Source organism: Coregonus clupeaformis, chromosome 15 (assembly GCF_020615455.1).
Source record: "Coregonus clupeaformis isolate EN_2021a chromosome 15, ASM2061545v1, whole genome shotgun sequence".
Taxonomy (NCBI): domain Eukaryota; kingdom Metazoa; phylum Chordata; class Actinopteri; order Salmoniformes; family Salmonidae; genus Coregonus; species Coregonus clupeaformis.
In genome coordinates this window covers 53,831,295-53,848,203 of record NC_059206.1, presented here as the reverse complement: position 1 = coordinate 53,848,203, position 16,909 = coordinate 53,831,295, and the positions used below count along the sequence as shown (strand labels likewise).

General features: G+C 42.0%; 1 protein-coding gene across 6 annotated transcripts in view; it reads left to right on the top strand.

The window, feature by feature from the left end:
* The window catches only part of LOC121582725 (CBP80/20-dependent translation initiation factor), a 145,913-nt gene that overhangs the window by 78,858 nt on the left and 50,146 nt on the right, over positions 1-16,909 (top strand). For 4 of the 6 annotated variants that reach the window (XM_041898779.2, XM_041898778.2, XM_041898781.2 and 1 more), the window contains one exon: positions 6,944-7,024. The exons of the other annotated variants lie outside the window; for them this stretch is intronic. In XM_041898779.2, coding sequence (XP_041754713.1) covers positions 6,944-7,024 — 81 coding nt within the window. The remainder of the gene's footprint in view (positions 1-6,943; positions 7,025-16,909) is intronic. 6 annotated transcript variants of the gene reach the window in all.

Genomic DNA, 16,909 nt, shown 5'->3' with positions numbered 1-16,909 from the left:
AAAGAGTGGTGTAGGGTTGAAGAATGGGGTTGGAGAGTGTGTGTGATTTACATATTTTTTAATCAAGAGCCACCACAGCAGTCAATCTGCTAGCTGGAAGCTCATATCCACACACCAAAGCCACTATCAGCCACTTGCTTACTGGGTAGAGTGGGGAAACACTACTGTGTTACTACGTAGTTTCATGGGCTTAAGAGGAAGATGAAGGAATCCCACGTTTGACATCCTCTACTTCTAAATGTGTTGAACATAGAATCTGTTCTGTGATTGGTGGATGGATGGATGGTTGGGCATGTCAGTGTGTGTGTGTGTGTGTTCGTGTGTTGCATGCACGTGTGCGCGCAAGTTGTAGATGAGTAGAGCTGGCTACCACATGCCTGTCTGTCTGTCTGTCTGTCTGTCTCACCACCTGGTTTGAATCTTCTGCCTTTCCTCAACTACCAACGAACCTGAATGACCTTAAATGTTTTCTATATAGACACAGATGAGGGCAGATGAACGCACGCACATGCGCGCGCACACACATATAAATAAACATGCTTGCTGTATTCTGTCTGGAGCCTGTGGTCTTTCTATGAACTAGGGTACCAGTGAGGATTTCCTACACTGGACAACTTGTTACAGCTGTTGATAAGTCATTGATAATAATCTGCAAATGTTTTTTCACGTCATTACATTTAAGATATAAGGGGGGAACATAGCTATATTCAATAAAATTGATTTACGAGTTGATTTAAAACCTATGTTTAAAACCCTTTCTCGTAGTTGTTGTCTTGACGGATTTGTCAGAAATCGTGTGACATATAACATGACTTTTCTGTCCTTGGATTTATGGCTGTGTAAATTATATAATATATTAAGCATTAATCAGTTAAATTAGACATATAAAGATCTCAGAAATGCAGTTTAACTACAAAACATTTTGTGTCTCCTTATGTTACAGGGTGAAAACCATTTTCATGGGCACACAGATCCCCAAAAATGTATGTGATTGCAAAATTGAATGCTTTAAACCCAAAACAGTAATCTTACCTTGATACTTAAAACCTAAATCGATACTCATTAACTTGGTTCTTCAATAATTATGCATAATACTTGTTGGATGCGCATTTGGTGTCACTGTTTAATTACGCTGTGATATTTTCACACATCTGATCCAGGAAGGAATTTTCGGAATAACAGTCAAGTGACGAACAGCTGATGTGATAGCGCAATAACAGCCCAAGTGGTGGAAAAAAAGGTGTTTGCGAGGAATGTCCAGAATATTTTGGTGTCTCATTCGCCGGTGAAGACAGTTGTACCTGGATCCATGTTGGATCCAATATCCCTAGCAAATTTATGTTGATCATCTGTTGTTGTCTGCTTGATTTTACAGCAATGTCTCGTTAGATTTAACAGAGAAAGCATCAAGGTAATGAGTTCATGTTTTCATATGTTTTTGTACCTCGGATTGTCCGAGTCTACTGTGCGCAATTGCGTAGGATAGACTATTGCGCAACACCCAATGCTATTCCTATTAATTATTCTGGATATAATGACAACAAATTTCATAGCCCCGTGGGCTTCACAATATGATTTGGTAATTAAATAACTTGACATACATTTTAGTTGTCCATGTTACACCTGCAATTTTAAACGATACAAGTGGCTTGAAGTAGCCTACTTGAATTTGGAGTGCAGGAATTCAAGTACTGGTATAGGCCTACCTTGAAAATCTGACATTGCCTACATTTGGTCCTTGAAAAGTCCTTGTAAATATTGTAGCCAATTTAGAAGTTCTCCTGCTCCCTTATAATTCTCAGTGATTTTATTTTGTATCCTTTTTTTTTGTTGAGATGTGGCCACTTCCGTTTGTTTCCTGCCGCTTCAATTAAAGGACACGCGGTTATTATGAGGACGACAACGTCTAATGCTGGCTTCAACTTGGCTTTCCATAAAAATCCTTCCATTACAAAAGGAACCTGGTTTTTGATCACTTTCTCATTCTAAAAACGGCAATAGTGAGATTCTAATGGTGAGATTAACGCTATAGCTATTCATGGCTTTATGTGTGCCTGCGTCAGGCACATAGGCTATAGAAAAATTGCCATGCATCCAATTTATGTATTCAGTCTACATTATTCTCACATATTTTAGAATGTTATAATTTGAATATCAATGCATTGTCAAGGCCTTAAATGCATTATTATCACTCCTGAGTGGCGCAGTGGTCTAAGGCACTGCATCGCAGTGCTAACTGTGCTACTAGAGATCCTGGTTCGAATCCAGGCTCTGTCGCAGCCGGCCGCGACCGGGAGACTCATGGGCGGCGCACAATTGGCCCAGCGTCGTCCAGGGTAGGGGAGGGAATGGCCGGCAGGGATGTAGCTCAGTTGATAGAGCATGGCGTTTGCAACGCCAGGGTTGTGGGTTCGTTTCCCATGGGGGGCCAGTATAAAAATAAAAAAAAATGTATTCACTAACTGTAAGTCGCTCTGGATAAGAGCGTCTGCTAAATGACTAAAATGTAAATGTAATTATTCTTAGTGATAGTGGCCTACTTTATTTTATTTTATATACAGTACCTGTCAGAAGTTTGGACACAGCTACTCATTCAGGGGTTTTTCTTTATTTTCACTATTTTTTACATTGTAGAATAATAGTGAAGACATCAAAACTATGAACTAACACATATGGAATCATGTAGTAACCAAAAAAGTGTTAAACAAATCAAATATATTTTTTATTTTAGATTATTCGAAGTAGCCAACCTTTGCCTTGATGACAGCTTTGCACACTCGCAAAAACCCTTGAGTGAGTAGGTATGTCCAAACTTTTGACTGGTACTGTACATATAAGTAGGGTTAAAGTCACTAGGCAACAGGATAAATAATAGACAGTTGCAGCAGCGGGTAGCCATTTGATTAGCTATTTAGCAGTCTTGTTTAGCAGTCTCATGGCTTGGGGGTAGAAGCTGTTCAGGATCCTGTTGGTTCCAGACTTAGTGCACTGGTACTGCTTGCCATGCATTAGCAAAGAAAACAGTCTATGGCATGGGTGGCTGGAGTCTGACAATTTTTTTGTGCCTTCCTCTGACACCACCTGGTATAGTTGTTCTGGATGGTAGGGAGCTCGGCCCCAGTGGGCCGTACTCACAACCCTTTGTAGCGCCTTGCGGTCGGGTGCCTTGCAGTTGCCGTACCAAGCGGTGACGCAGCCAGTCAAGATGCTCTCAATGGTGCAACTGTGGAACTTTGTTATGATCTGAGGGCCCATGCCAAATCTTTTCAGCCTCTTGTGGGGGAAGAGGCGCTGTCGTGCCCTCTTCACAACTGTGACATGAAACATGACATACATAATACAGAACATTCACAACAAAATATTAATAGACAAGGACAACTAAAGGACAGAACTACATAAACTTATTTTTTGTTACTTTCTTTTTAGGGGAACTACAAACTTACATCGTCACACATAGCTAGCATATCAGTACATACACACATCTACACTGAGTGTACAAAACGTTAGGAACAAAACATCATTTCCATGACATACCAGGTGAAAGCTATAATCCCTTATTGATGTTACTTGTTAAATCCACTTCAATCAGTATAGATGAAGGGGAGGAGACAGGTTAAATAAGGATTTTTAAGCCTTGAGACAATTGTGACATGGATTGTGTATACAGTGGGGGAAAAAAGTATTTAGTCAGCCACCAATTGTGCAAGTTCTCCCACTTAAAAAGATGAGAGAGGCCTATAATTTTCATCATAGGTACACGTCAACTATGACAGACAAAATGAGGAAAAAAAATCCAGAAAATCACATTGTAAGATTTTTTATGAATTTATTTGCAAATTATGGTGGAAAATAAGTATTTGGTCAATAACAAAAGTTTCTCAATACTTTGTTATATACCCTTTGTTGGCAATGACACAGGTCAAACGTTTTCTGTAAGTCTTCACAAGGTTTTCACACACTGTTGCTGGTATTTTGGCCCATTCCTCCATGCAGATCTCCTCTAGAGCAGTGATGTTTTGGGGCTGTCGCTGGGCAACACAGACTTTCAACTCCCCTCCAAAGATTTTCTATGGGGTTGAGATCTGGAGACTGGCTAGGCCACTCCAGGACCTTGAAATGCTTCTTACGAAGCCACTCCTTCGTTGCCCGGGCGGTGTGTTTGGGATCATTGTCATGCTGAAAGACCCAGCCACATTTCATCTTCAATGCCCTTGCTGATGGAAGGAGGTTTTCACTCAAAATCTCACGATACATGGCCCCATTCATTCTTTCCTTTACACAGATCAGTCGTCCTGGTCCCTTTGCAGAAAAACAGCCCCAAAGCATGATGTTTCCACCCCCATGCTTCACAGTAGGTATGGTGTTCTTTGGATGCAACTCAGCATTCTTTGTCCTCCAAACACGACGAGTTGAGTTTTTACCAAAAAGTTATATTTTGGTTTCATCTGACCATATGACATTCTCCCAATCCTCTTCTGGATCATCCAAATGCACTCTAGCAAACTTCAGACGGGCCTGGACATGTACTGGCTTAAGCAGGGGGACACGTCTGGCACTGCAGGATTTGAGTCCCTGGCGGCGTAGTGTGTTACTGATGGTAGGCTTTGTTACTTTGGTCCCAGCTCTCTGCAGGTCATTCACTAGGTCCCCCCGTGTGGTTCTGGGATTTTTGCTCACCGTTCTTGTGATCATTTTGACCCCACAGGGTGAGATCTTGCGTGGAGCCCCAGATCGAGGGAGATTATCAGTGGTCTTGTATGTCTTCCATTTCCTAATAATTGCTCCCACAGTTGATTTCTTCAAACCAAGCTGCTTACCTATTGCAGATTCAGTCTTCCCAGCCTGGTGCAGGTCTACAATTTTGTTTCTGGTGTCCTTTGACAGCTCTTTGGTCTTGGCCATAGTGGAGTTTGGAGTGTGACTGTTTGAGGTTGTGGACAGGTGTCTTTTATACTGATAACAAGTTCAAACAGGTGCCATTAATACAGGTAATGAGTGGAGGACACAGGAGCCTCTTAAAGAAGAAGTTACAGGTCTGTGAGAGCCAGAAATCTTGCTTGTTTGTAGGTGACCAAATACTTATTTTCCACCATAATTTGCAAATAAATTCATTAAAAATCCTACAATGTGATTTTCTGGATTTTGTTTTCTAAATTTGTCTGTCATAGTTGACGTGTACCTATGATAAAAATTACAGGCCTCTCTCATCTTTTTAAGTGGGAGAACTTGCACAATTTGGTGGCTGACTAAATACTTTTTTTCCCCACTGTATGTGCCATTCAGAGGGTGAATGGGCAAGACAAAATATTTAAGTGCCTTTGAACGGGGTATGGTAGTAGGTGCCAGGCACACCGGATTGAGTGTGTCAAGAACTGCAACACTGCTGGGTTTTTCACACTCAACAGTTTCCCATGTGTATCAAGAATGGTCCACCACCCAAAGACCATCCAGCCTTGACACAACTGTGGGAAGCATTGGAGTCAACATGGGCCAGCATCCCTGTGGAACGCTTTTGACACCTTGTAGAGTCTATGCCTCAACGAATTGAGTCTGTTCTGATGGCAAAAGGGGGGTATAACTCAATATTAGGAAGGTGTTCCTAATGTTTTGTACACTCAGTGTACATCTCAACCAAAGTTAAACAATAGGAGTAAATCAAATCAAACTTTAAATGCACTTTTAAATAAAGTTTGGTTTCATTTGAGATGAATACTACAGTTGAGGAACAATGGGACAGTCTGCTTTGAAAGATTATAAACTTGTAACCCCACTTTTGAGAAAATGGCCCTTGAATGTTTTGGTACACCTACTGGAGAGCTCGTCTTTGTCTATACCCATTCAGCATCATTCACATCTCTTAAGCCTTAGCCCCACCCATCTCTTTAATGATTCACAGGCCATGTGCTAAACAGAGTGATGAGTACAGTAGTGTACTAAACAACCAAAGTTTTCAAGACTAAAGGCTGGTTTATACTACGTCTATCGACATGTCTGTAGACAGTTGTCGCAGTGACATCATGAACATTCTATTGTCGTCCAACATCAAACTTGTCATTGTCGTTATGAAACAGTATAAACACAAACGACAGGCTGAATGACATCAGCAGCCTGGTGGTCCAAAATAGCATATCTGGTGTATTTTAACACCAATAAACCCATCCTTTTAAAAATGAATTTAGTATATGTCAATCTATCAAACCATGCAACTTTCTAAACAATGTTTTGGTTCATTTCTAGCTTGTTAGCTAGCTAACATTAAGTTAGCTGGCTAGCCAGTTCAAATAATGACCATATCATATAGCTGACAACATCTTAACTTTAGCTAATTTGTATTCATTATTACAGGAAAATACACTCACAACAAGATCATTATTTACAAGTTAATGGCGAGCTAATTACAGAAAATAGCTTACGATTGTGAGTGTGACAAAATAAAAGCAGGGCGTTCTACCTGAGAATTTTAGAACTTGACATTTCTGTGTGTGGAGTAAAGGTGATCTAGAGTTTTGTCGCCTCTAGTTACACAGGTGACATGCTGGTAAAAAAACTGATTTCATTTTCCCTGCATTGAAATCACCGGCTATGAGAAACGCCTCCTCTGAATGTGCATTTTCTTGTTTGCTTATGGCCCTATACAGCTTGTTGAGTGCGGTCTAGCAGCCAACCTCAGTTCTCAATTATCGGTCACCACGGCAACAGCAGCTATCGGCAACCAGCCGCAGTTCCGTATGTCTGTCTATCATCTCTTATACCACTTTTTAGTTGCCATGTAGAATTCTAGAATTCTTGTAGATGCATGCAGTTGAACCTGTAGTAAAGCCTGTAGTTGTTTTGCCATGTTGGTGTTTTGTTGTTCCTCTCCTTTCCTCCTTTTGCTTTGTTAGCCCTTGTTTACCCTTCCTCTGTCATCCTCCATTCCAACACACTGTCATGCTGCTTTTAGTGGCGTGCACCACATCATCCAGGACCATCTAGGCCTAACCGTGCTGCTGCCGCCCAGGGGGAAACGACAAGTCAGTGTCAGGTAAAGTAGTGCCACACCAGAGGAGTGGAGGGAGGAACGGGGGGAAGAGGAGGGGAGGAAGGGAGAGGAGCGGAGAGGAAAGGGAAGGGGGTCTTTATAAAATGTTTAACCTTTACCCGGATGGAAATATACACACACACACAAACAAACACGGCATGATACGCAGCAGACTCATGGGAGAAAAAAGAAACCGCCTATTAGACTATGAACCAGTCCAGGAACACTGTATGCAGGGCTGTACGCTTACCATTTTTACAAGGAGCACGTGTGCGCCTAAATTGAAATATGTAGGAGCACAATGAGAAATATTTGAAGTAACAAGCCATTTTCTTTATAGTAATGGTTCTCAGTATGTTCTCCATGGCACTCGGGTTGCCGTACAGTGCAGTAATCATTACAACAATTATCATCTGGGTGATTTTTTTCTAGGTGCTCTGGTGCTCCTAAATCTTAATTCCAGGTCTCTTTAGGCGCATATGCGAGTAAAATGGTTGCACTGTAGAGTCCTGGTATGGTACATTTTCAGAATGTACAGTTACAAATAACAACACCTCCATTCAGATTATTAATTAGCAGCCTACCTGTTGACTATTGGTCATAGTTGCATATCCTTCTCATTTAACTTTGAATTCCATCATTTTAATTCCATCTTCCATTGATTTAATAATCTCCTAACTTGCTTTGCCGCACACAGAGGCTCTATGACTGTAGTTGATGATTTGGGATTGGCAGACAACAACAAGCTACACGCGCCACTCTGCATAGGCTATTAAATCTAATTGAGCAGTGGCGACATACTGTTAATGCTTTAACCACAACTCTCTGTCCATCGCTGTTGTAATCTACTGTAAAGCAATGTGTGTATAATAAGTGTATTGTATTGTAGGTAGGGAGATGTGAGGAGTCTGCTCGTATTAGTATTGTATTAGCTAAGTAGGAGAAAACCATGAGGGAGATGTGTGGAGTATGTTCCTGTTAGATTGAGGATTTGTTGTATAGTAAGTGTATAGTATGAATTTAAGTAGGAAGAGAGAACCTTGAGGGAGATATCTGGAGTCTGCTCTTATTAGGTTGAGATGGTGTTGATCTCATTCAGGTTGAGTGGTACTATAGTCTAACTCAGAGGTCTTCCACCTTTTCTTGCCCAGGGACCCCCGCCCAGGCAAACCGGCAACCCAGGGACCTCCATCATATGTTAGAGAAAAAAAATCTCACATGTCTTGTCTTATTATCAGGTGAAGGATAATGGCAAGGAGAAGTGAACAACATTTAAAATTTAATAGATTTGGTAGATACACTACATGACCAAAAGTATGTGGACACCTGCTTGTCGAACATCTCATTCCAATATCATGGGCATTAATATGGAGTTGGGCCCCCCTTTGTTGCTATAACAGCTTCTTCTGGGAAGGCTTTCCACTAGATGTTGGAATATTGCTGCGGGGACTTGCTTCCGTTCAGCCACGAGCGCTAGTGAGGTTGGGCACTGATGTTGGCCGATTAGGCCTGGCTCGCAGTTGGCATTCCAATTCATCCCAAAGGTGTTCGATGGGGTTGAGGTCAGGGCTCTGTGCAGGCCAGTCAAGTTCTTCCACATCGATCTCGACAAACCATTTCTGTATGGACCTCGCTTTGTGCACAGGGTAATTGTTACACCACTCCAGGTGACGCTTGGCATTGCGCATGGTGATCTTTGTCTTGGGTGCAGCTGTTCGGCTAATAGCAGCTGTTTAGCTGAGTAAACAAAGGTTAGCCATGTGTTGGCAAAAATGAATGTCCAAGCCAAGGAAGCTTGCCTAGACTGTGGTCCCCTTTAGCTCAGTTGGTAGAGCATGGTGCTTGCAAAGCCAGGATAATGGTTTTGATTCCCAGGACCCCCATTTGTAAAAAATGTATGCACGCATGACTGAAAGTCGCTTTGGATAAAAGCGTCTGCTAAATGGCCTAAGTTACTGGGACTCACAGGTGCTTTTTCAAAGCCTACACTACCAGTCAAAAGTTTGGACACACCTACTCATTCAAGGGTTTTTCTTTATTTTTACTATTTTTTACATTGTAGAATAGTAGTGAAGACATCAAAACTATGAAATAACACATATTGAATCATGTAGTAACCAAAAAAGTGTTAATCAAATCAAAATAGATTTGAGATTCTTGAAATAGCCACCCTTTGCCTTGATGGCAGCTTTGCGCACGCTTGGCATTCTCTCAACCAGCTTCATGAGGTAGTCACCTGGAATGCATTTCAATTAACAGGTGTGCCTTCTTCAAAGTTAATTTGTGGAATTTCTTTCCTTAATGCGTTTGAGCCAATCAGTTGTATTGTGACAAGGTGGAGGGGAGGTATACAGAATATAGTCCTATTTGGTAAAATACCAAGTCCATAATATGGCAAGAACAGCTCAAATAAGCAAAGAGAAACAACAGTCCATCATTACTTTAAGACATGAAGGTCAGTCACTATGGAACATTTCAAGAACTTTGAAAGTTTCTTCAAGTGCAGTCGCAAAAACCATCAAGCGCTATGATGAAACTGGCTCTCATGAGGACCGCCACAGGAATGGAAGACCCAGAGTTACCTCTGCTGCAGAGGATAAGTTCATTAGAGTTACCAGCCTCAGAAATTGCAGCACAAATAAATGCTTCACAGCGTAAAACATGGAGGAGGAGGTGTTATGGTGTGGGGGTGCTTTGCTGGTGACACTGTCTGTAATTTATTTAGAATTCAAGGGACACTTAACCAGCATGGCTACCACAGCATTCTGCAGTGATACGCCATCCCATCTGGTTTGGGCTTAGTGGGACTATCATTTGTTTTCCAACAGGACAATGACCCAACACACCTCCAGTGCTGCATCAGATGACCTGGCCTCCACAATCCCCCAACCTCAACCCAATTGAGATGGTTTGGGATGAGTCGGACGGCAGAATGAAGGAAAAGCAGCCAGCAAGTGCTCAGCATATGTGGGAACTCCTTCAAGACTTTTGGAAAAGCATTCCAGGTGAAACTGATTGAGAGAATGCCAAGAGTGTGCAAAGCTGCCATCAAGGCAAAGGGTGGCTACTTCGAAGAATCTCAAATATGAAATATATTTTGATTTGTTTAACACTTTTTTGGTTACTACATGATTCCATATGTGTTATTTCATCGTTTTGATGTCTTCACTATTATTCTACAATGTAGAAAATAGTAACAATTATGGAAAACCCTGGAATGAGTAGGTGTGTCCAAACTTTTACTGGTAATGTATGTCAGATACTCCAGTGAGTGTAATTATCTCCAAGAAGTGTAATTTGCTTGAGTGAGAAATAAAGTTCACATCCTTAGAAATAAGATATTCTCCTCTTTTGTACTGTAGGTATGTAATTAAAAATGTGTTTATTCTGTTGTTGCTAGCGATGTTCATAAAAACATTGAAATCAAAATATATATATTTTCTACTTTAAATAAATATATATTTTCGTGGACCCCCTCCAGTACCCTGGTCTAACTCTAACAGGTCTCTATGGGGATGGTGTGGAGTCATGTAGAGGACATGGATGTGTGAGAGATGGCGTGGGGGTAGGGAAGGCCGACAGACACTGAGGCAGACACTGAACTGACCCCCTACCTCCCGAGAGAGGGGACCAGGGAGGCCAAGCAGAGAGGCTGATGGGTAGACAAGACACACACACCCCCCACAAACAGCCGGCTAGAGCGCAAGTGTCACAGGCGTCTTCTTACAACACTTCACTTCCTTATCCACCCGAGGTTCAAACTACATTATTTCCAGCCCCACTTCGCTTAAGAGAGTACCACCTAGATAGCAGAGAGCGCTGTCTCCTCTCCTTCACCTTGACTCCTGTCTCCTGCACTCTTCTCTCTCAGCATGCTTAGTGCCTCACGGTGCACAGAGAACCATGTACACACACAACCACAAATATACATAGCATAGTCAACATCCGGGTACCTGTAGCCTATAGGCCTATTATTACTATATTATGTGTTCAAAGTTTACCTTTATTCATAGTGCTTTGTAAATTCTGCTGCGTTTCAGCCCAATTAATTTTCAACACAGAATTATTTTTCACTTTATTTGATCTCCTGCTAGATAGATCATTACTTTTCAGACAGCCATTAACTACAAATCAAAGTTATGCTGTTTTATTCCGCTTGGGATAAAATATTCAAGGTCTGTTATTATGAAAATCTCCCTTGGCTTAAGAAAGTAATGTGTAAAATGTTTTTATATATAGTGGTCATGGTGGGAAAAGAATGTCAGACAAAACCTTTCTTTTTTTGTTCCCTCATTGTATTTATTAATTCCCTCAATTTTATTATCCTCGGAATCTGCAAGATTTTCTATTCGTTGCGTCTCCTTTTGCATCCCGAAGGCCTTCCCCAAAAATGTGTGTGTGTGTGTGTGGACATGTTTAACTATAGTAATCAAACAAAAATTTGACCAACTGGGGACATTTTGTTTGTCCCCACAAGGTCAAATGCTATTTCTAGGGGGTTTAGAATTAGGGTTAGGTTTAGGGTTAGGGAAAATAGAATTTCGAATGGGACTGAATTGTGTGTCGCCACAAAGATAGTTGTGTGTGTGTGTGTGTGTTTGCAGGCATCAACCACTGGTTGCGTGCCACATCATCGACTGTGTCAACTGACATATTGCTGTAACATATTATGTGGTTAGCTGATACATAAAATACCTATCCAGGCGTTGTAACGCGCCCTGTTTGTGTGTGACTGACTGACTGACTCAGCTGTGCTAGCAAGCCATCTTGATAGCGATGTAGCTTGCCAACCAGGCACAGATAGCTAGATGGTTTAAAGTGGTTAGGCTCTACTCGTTTCATAACTATAACTAATAGATATTTGCTTTGTTGCGATGACAATACTTTCAGATGGATATTAGCCAACAGCCAGGCTAGGATAGGTAGCTAGCTAGCTAGCTAGCTAGCTAGAATCTGCCCGGAATTCCTGCCTAGTGTACTGATGAGAACGCGTCATTGCACCTGTTAACACTGAAGCCTCCTGGAAATTATAAATAATAAATGTGCATTCCTTTCTGCTGCTGAGTCACTTGCACAGTTGTAAACCAATCATAAACGCGTTCAGGGGCTTGCTCAATAGCCTGGGGATGAGGTTAGCTATAGTCCTATGCATGTGGGGTTAAACACTGGGTCGTTGGGATGAGAGGCGCAGAAAATGGACTGTCCATGTGGCATGTATCAGAGTTTGCACAAAGTGTATAGGCCTACTTATATTTAACAAGGATGCATGACAAAGCAAACTAGACGAAATGAGGAAGTAATCTACATAAGAAGTTCTAGCAATGGAGAGCTGAGACAGTGGTCGACATTCAGTGGTGCTTTCATCGATCTGCGGGGGAGTTCCGAGGGAACAAATAAATACATTGAGGAAATTAATAAATACATTGAGGGAACAAATGTTTATATCGAGGGAACTTATTTTTATATTGAGGGAACTCATTTGAGGGAGGGAAGTTGGGATCAAATAATAAACCAGAGGAAACAAATAAAGAGAACTAAGGGAACGGATTAGCCTGGCTGTTTTTTTTCTCTCCACCATGACATCTAAGGGGCTCCGTAGATATAGCCATACAATGTTTTTGGGTAAGAAAAGTTCAGGAACTTTTGTTAAGGAAAATGTCTGTAAAAAGCTGACTTGGTTGATCTCCTATAATGAATTTTAAAAGCGTTATTAAACATAAATGTCTTGAGTTCAGACAGATGCTTTTGTGGGAAAGTTGAAACCAACACTGCAGCAGCACCTGCAGTTCTCTTCTCTACCATTCTGAATATCTAACATTTCATTTTCTAAAATGTTTTACATTTCGACACACAGGCGGCCTTCCTTTTCTTCACATTGTGAATCCTTCTATTCAACCGTCCCATACTCATTATGCATGGACATTGCACACTATTGTCCTTTAATCCAACACTGCTCTCACCTCAACTCGCTGCTTTCTGTCTTTATTAGTCTAATATTCATATAAGGATTTATGTTCTGTTTCTCTCCTCTGCTCCTGAGTATTTAACTTAAATCTGAAACACTTTACCTCTTCTTAGTATTATGCCCTGAAATTCTACAGATTTAAGTCAGGAGGACTGAGACTAGACCACTCAAACATTCAACACCTCTTGGAAAGCCATTCTGGTGCGTCTTTGTCCTTACAAGTTGGGCTATCGTTCCGCTGAAAAATAAAACTCTGTGTTAGACTGTGCTGTTTCTCTCCTCTCCTGAGTATGAAAAAAATAAATAATGTATGCACACACTAACTGTAAGTCGCTCTGGATAAGAGCGTCTGCTAAATGACTAAAAAGTAAAATGTATTCTACCATGAAACACTTTGCAGCCGCTGCTTTATTAGACTAGTGCTACTCACACAGGAGCTCGGCTGAGGCTTCTAGGCATCTGCCCCCAAGATGTTCCCGTGTCGGGGAGGGATGGGAGGGTGGGGGTCGGGATAGGGCCGAGGTTAACAGTCATAAAGTCATAGAATGCCACGGTCGGAACCTGGGGCCCTCGACTCAGAATGTCTTTATTTTGAGCTTGTCAGGCCGACTCCCAGCCTCTCCTCCATTGGTCTGGCCGTGGCTACGTTTATGCTTGAGGCTCGCACTAAGGCTTCGGGGAAAATTTTGATATTGTTCCGGGTGGTGGGGGCATGTTTTTATGAGCAGGGAGGGCTGCATGCAAGAGGCTACTGAGGTTAAGTGTTATTGGCTGTGAACAGGGAGGGGGTGGTTGCATTTAAAAGGGGGAATTATGTGAGGTTCCCCCTCACTATGTAAAGCAATATAATTTGTATTTTATTTAACCTTTATTTAACTAGGCAAGTCAGTTAAGAGCAAATTCTTTTTTACAATGACGGCCTACACCGGCCAAACCCGGACGACGCTGGGCCAATTGTCCCAATCACAGCCGGTTGTGATACAGCCTGGAATCGAACCAGGGGGTCTGTAGTGACGCCTCAAGCACTGAAATGCAGTGCCTTAGACCGCTGCGTCTAGACAAAACGTTGCGTAAATTCAGTCAATTATTATGATCGTTAGAGGGGTTTTTCTGGATCAAAAGGGGCTTAGGTGGTGAGAGTGGCAGGGGGCGTGGCAGGGGATGCGTTCGCCCTGTTGGCGACGCTGAATTTTAGAGAACATTTTAAAGGCCCCTGTCTTGGCCACTCCATCCCCGCATCCCCTGCCACTCTCACCACCTTAAGCCAATTTCCTGCAATTCTACAATTGTCTCGATGAAGCTGAGAATATTTTTGCAGTTTTAAAGCAAATTTCTTGCAATTCTACACATTTTGCCATGCAGCTGAGAGAAAATGTTGCAGTTTAAAGCTAAGTTCCTGCAATTCCATGCATTTTGCCATGGCTAATGCTGTGTTCTTTTGCACAAACATAATAACAATCTATACTGCTAAATTAATTGTTTTTGGAATTTTAACGAGGGTTTCCATCCAACCTTTTTATGCATTAATAATTATGCGAGAAATGGCGGTGTAAATGCCTTAATGTGCAAATATAGATATAATAACCATTATATCGAAGTAAACTTGGAGTCATGCGATTATATGTTGTGTGGTCCTCCCACTACGACTCGGGAAAGCATGCAGTTTATTAGGCTACAGATTAAATAAATTTGGATGAACTTTACAGGGTGGTGAAAGTGCACAGTGATGAGCTTGATGCTCCTTTCCAATAAATATTGAGGGTCTTATTCTGGTGACATGATGATCAATGCTTGGCTGCTGTTTGACAAATAATAATAATCTCATAATGTAGGCTATACCCACACTGTATCTGTGAGCTGTTGGCTAGAGCGCCCGTGCCAAGACCAGAGTGGGCACATTCGCTATAGCCTATAACACTTTATTATTTTGACAAAACCATCAGTAGAGTTGAAAATGCCATGGAAACCCATTTAATTTAACTGCAAAAGTAATTTTTATGTGCACTACGTCGTCACGAACAGCCTTTTATCCCCAACAAGTCAATTTGATGGAAATACATCTGGTGGGAAAATTCACATATTTCTATGCGGATTTTAGAATATTTACATTAAAATCTGTCGCCAATTGGATGGAAACCTAACACTGTCTAGCATTTATTTTGGTGATTTCTCAAATATATTATTATTTAAAACTATATTGGTCCATTCTCTTTTCTACATACTTTATATCTGGTTTTAGTCGTTTAAGTCATCACTGAAATACTTTTTTCGCCCCCGAAAATGTATAATACAAAAAATTACACTGTTTGGATTTAGGCGACCCGAAAAAGCGCTTAGGCAGCCCGCCCAAGGATCTCAATGGCAGGAAAATCCCTGCATTATTAAGTTAGGGGTAAAGTGAGGTCTGTGTGTGCATGTCTGCTGCAATTTGTGTGTTTGTGTCTCTGCTCTTCTGTCTGAGGTGGCAAGGCGTGATTGCTCAGATTTGTCTACCCAGGGAACGTCTGACAGCAGATCAGTGTGACAGACAGTCATTGCTTTAGGATCCTCTTCTAGACTAGGACCCACCACATCCACAACTAGTCTCTGACTCCATTTACTGCTCTGTATCTGAGTTGTAATGAGATGTGGAAATTCAGTTATTGTCTGTTATTGCTTTGGCGTATTTCAAAACAGTGTGAGTGACTCTGTCATTGTGTGTGTTAGACTATAGGACATCTATTTGTGGAGACATCTGTACGGTTGGACTGTGGTGTTGTGTTTTGTTGTTGCTTGCGTGTCCTAGACGGGCAGCGTGTCTATATAGTTTGATATAAACATGGTGGGGAGGGAAGCAAGCTACGGTTGCACACAGGGCACCATGACTCTCCTGTTCCATGTGACCCTCTCTCGTATCTACTGTCACATATCCGTTTAATAACCACCCCACACACACAGTACAATCACACACACAATCCTCCTCTACTCTATGCTAGGCTAACATAGCTCAGGGTGATGGTGCTACATGCGCGCTAGCCCTGTAACAGTATTAACAGCCCAGTGAAACATAGCATGGGAAAGGAGCAGAGCAGAGGACTGAGCACCTATAGTCTTCTAATTAAAAGCTGTGGAGCCAGTGAGCCAGCCGTGTAGGAGCCAGCTCTTCTAGAGAATGTAATGTAGGTCACAGGGTTTTGGCAGGCAGTGGCACTGCAGTACTGGAAACACTGACTGGCAGGCTGGCTGACTGCCTGCCTAGCTGTCTGGCTAGCTGTCTGGCTATATATCACTGCAGCACTGGAAACAGGCTGACTGACTGACTGGCTGGCTCTGGCTGGCTGGCTAGCCTTATCATGGAAACCGGCTGCTGACTGACTGACTGGCTGTTCTCTGGCTGGCTGACTGACTGACTGGCTATATAACATTGCTGTAGCTGGGCCTGTTTGGCTGGCTGGCTGGCTAACTTGCTACAAATCACTGCAGCGCTGGAAACCCAAAATACAGCCTGACTGACTCAATTGCTGGCTTGTTGGTCACATATCTCTGCTCTGCGTGGCCTGGGTCTATGCCTGCCTGGCTGGCCAATCTTTAAAGAGAGAGAATTGATGAATGGTGGCGCTATTGTATTTTACGAGTGTTGGACTGCTTCATGTTTTCCATACCTCTGTAGAGTGGGTGTGGTGTTGAATTTGAACACAAGCAGTGGAAAAATCTGCTAGAAATATATTGGATAGTGTGATGTGATGGGGCTTTTGTTGAAGGGTTAGAATGTTGTTTGAGGACAGTTTCATTTGAATTGCTTGCTTTAGGTTCTTGTGTTTATGATGGTTTGATAGGAAAGGGAAAGGGGATACCATCAATAGGGCGGCAGGTAGCTTAGTGGTTAAGAGCGTTGTGCCAGTAACCGAAAGGTCGCTGGTTCTAATCTCCGAGCCGACTAGGTG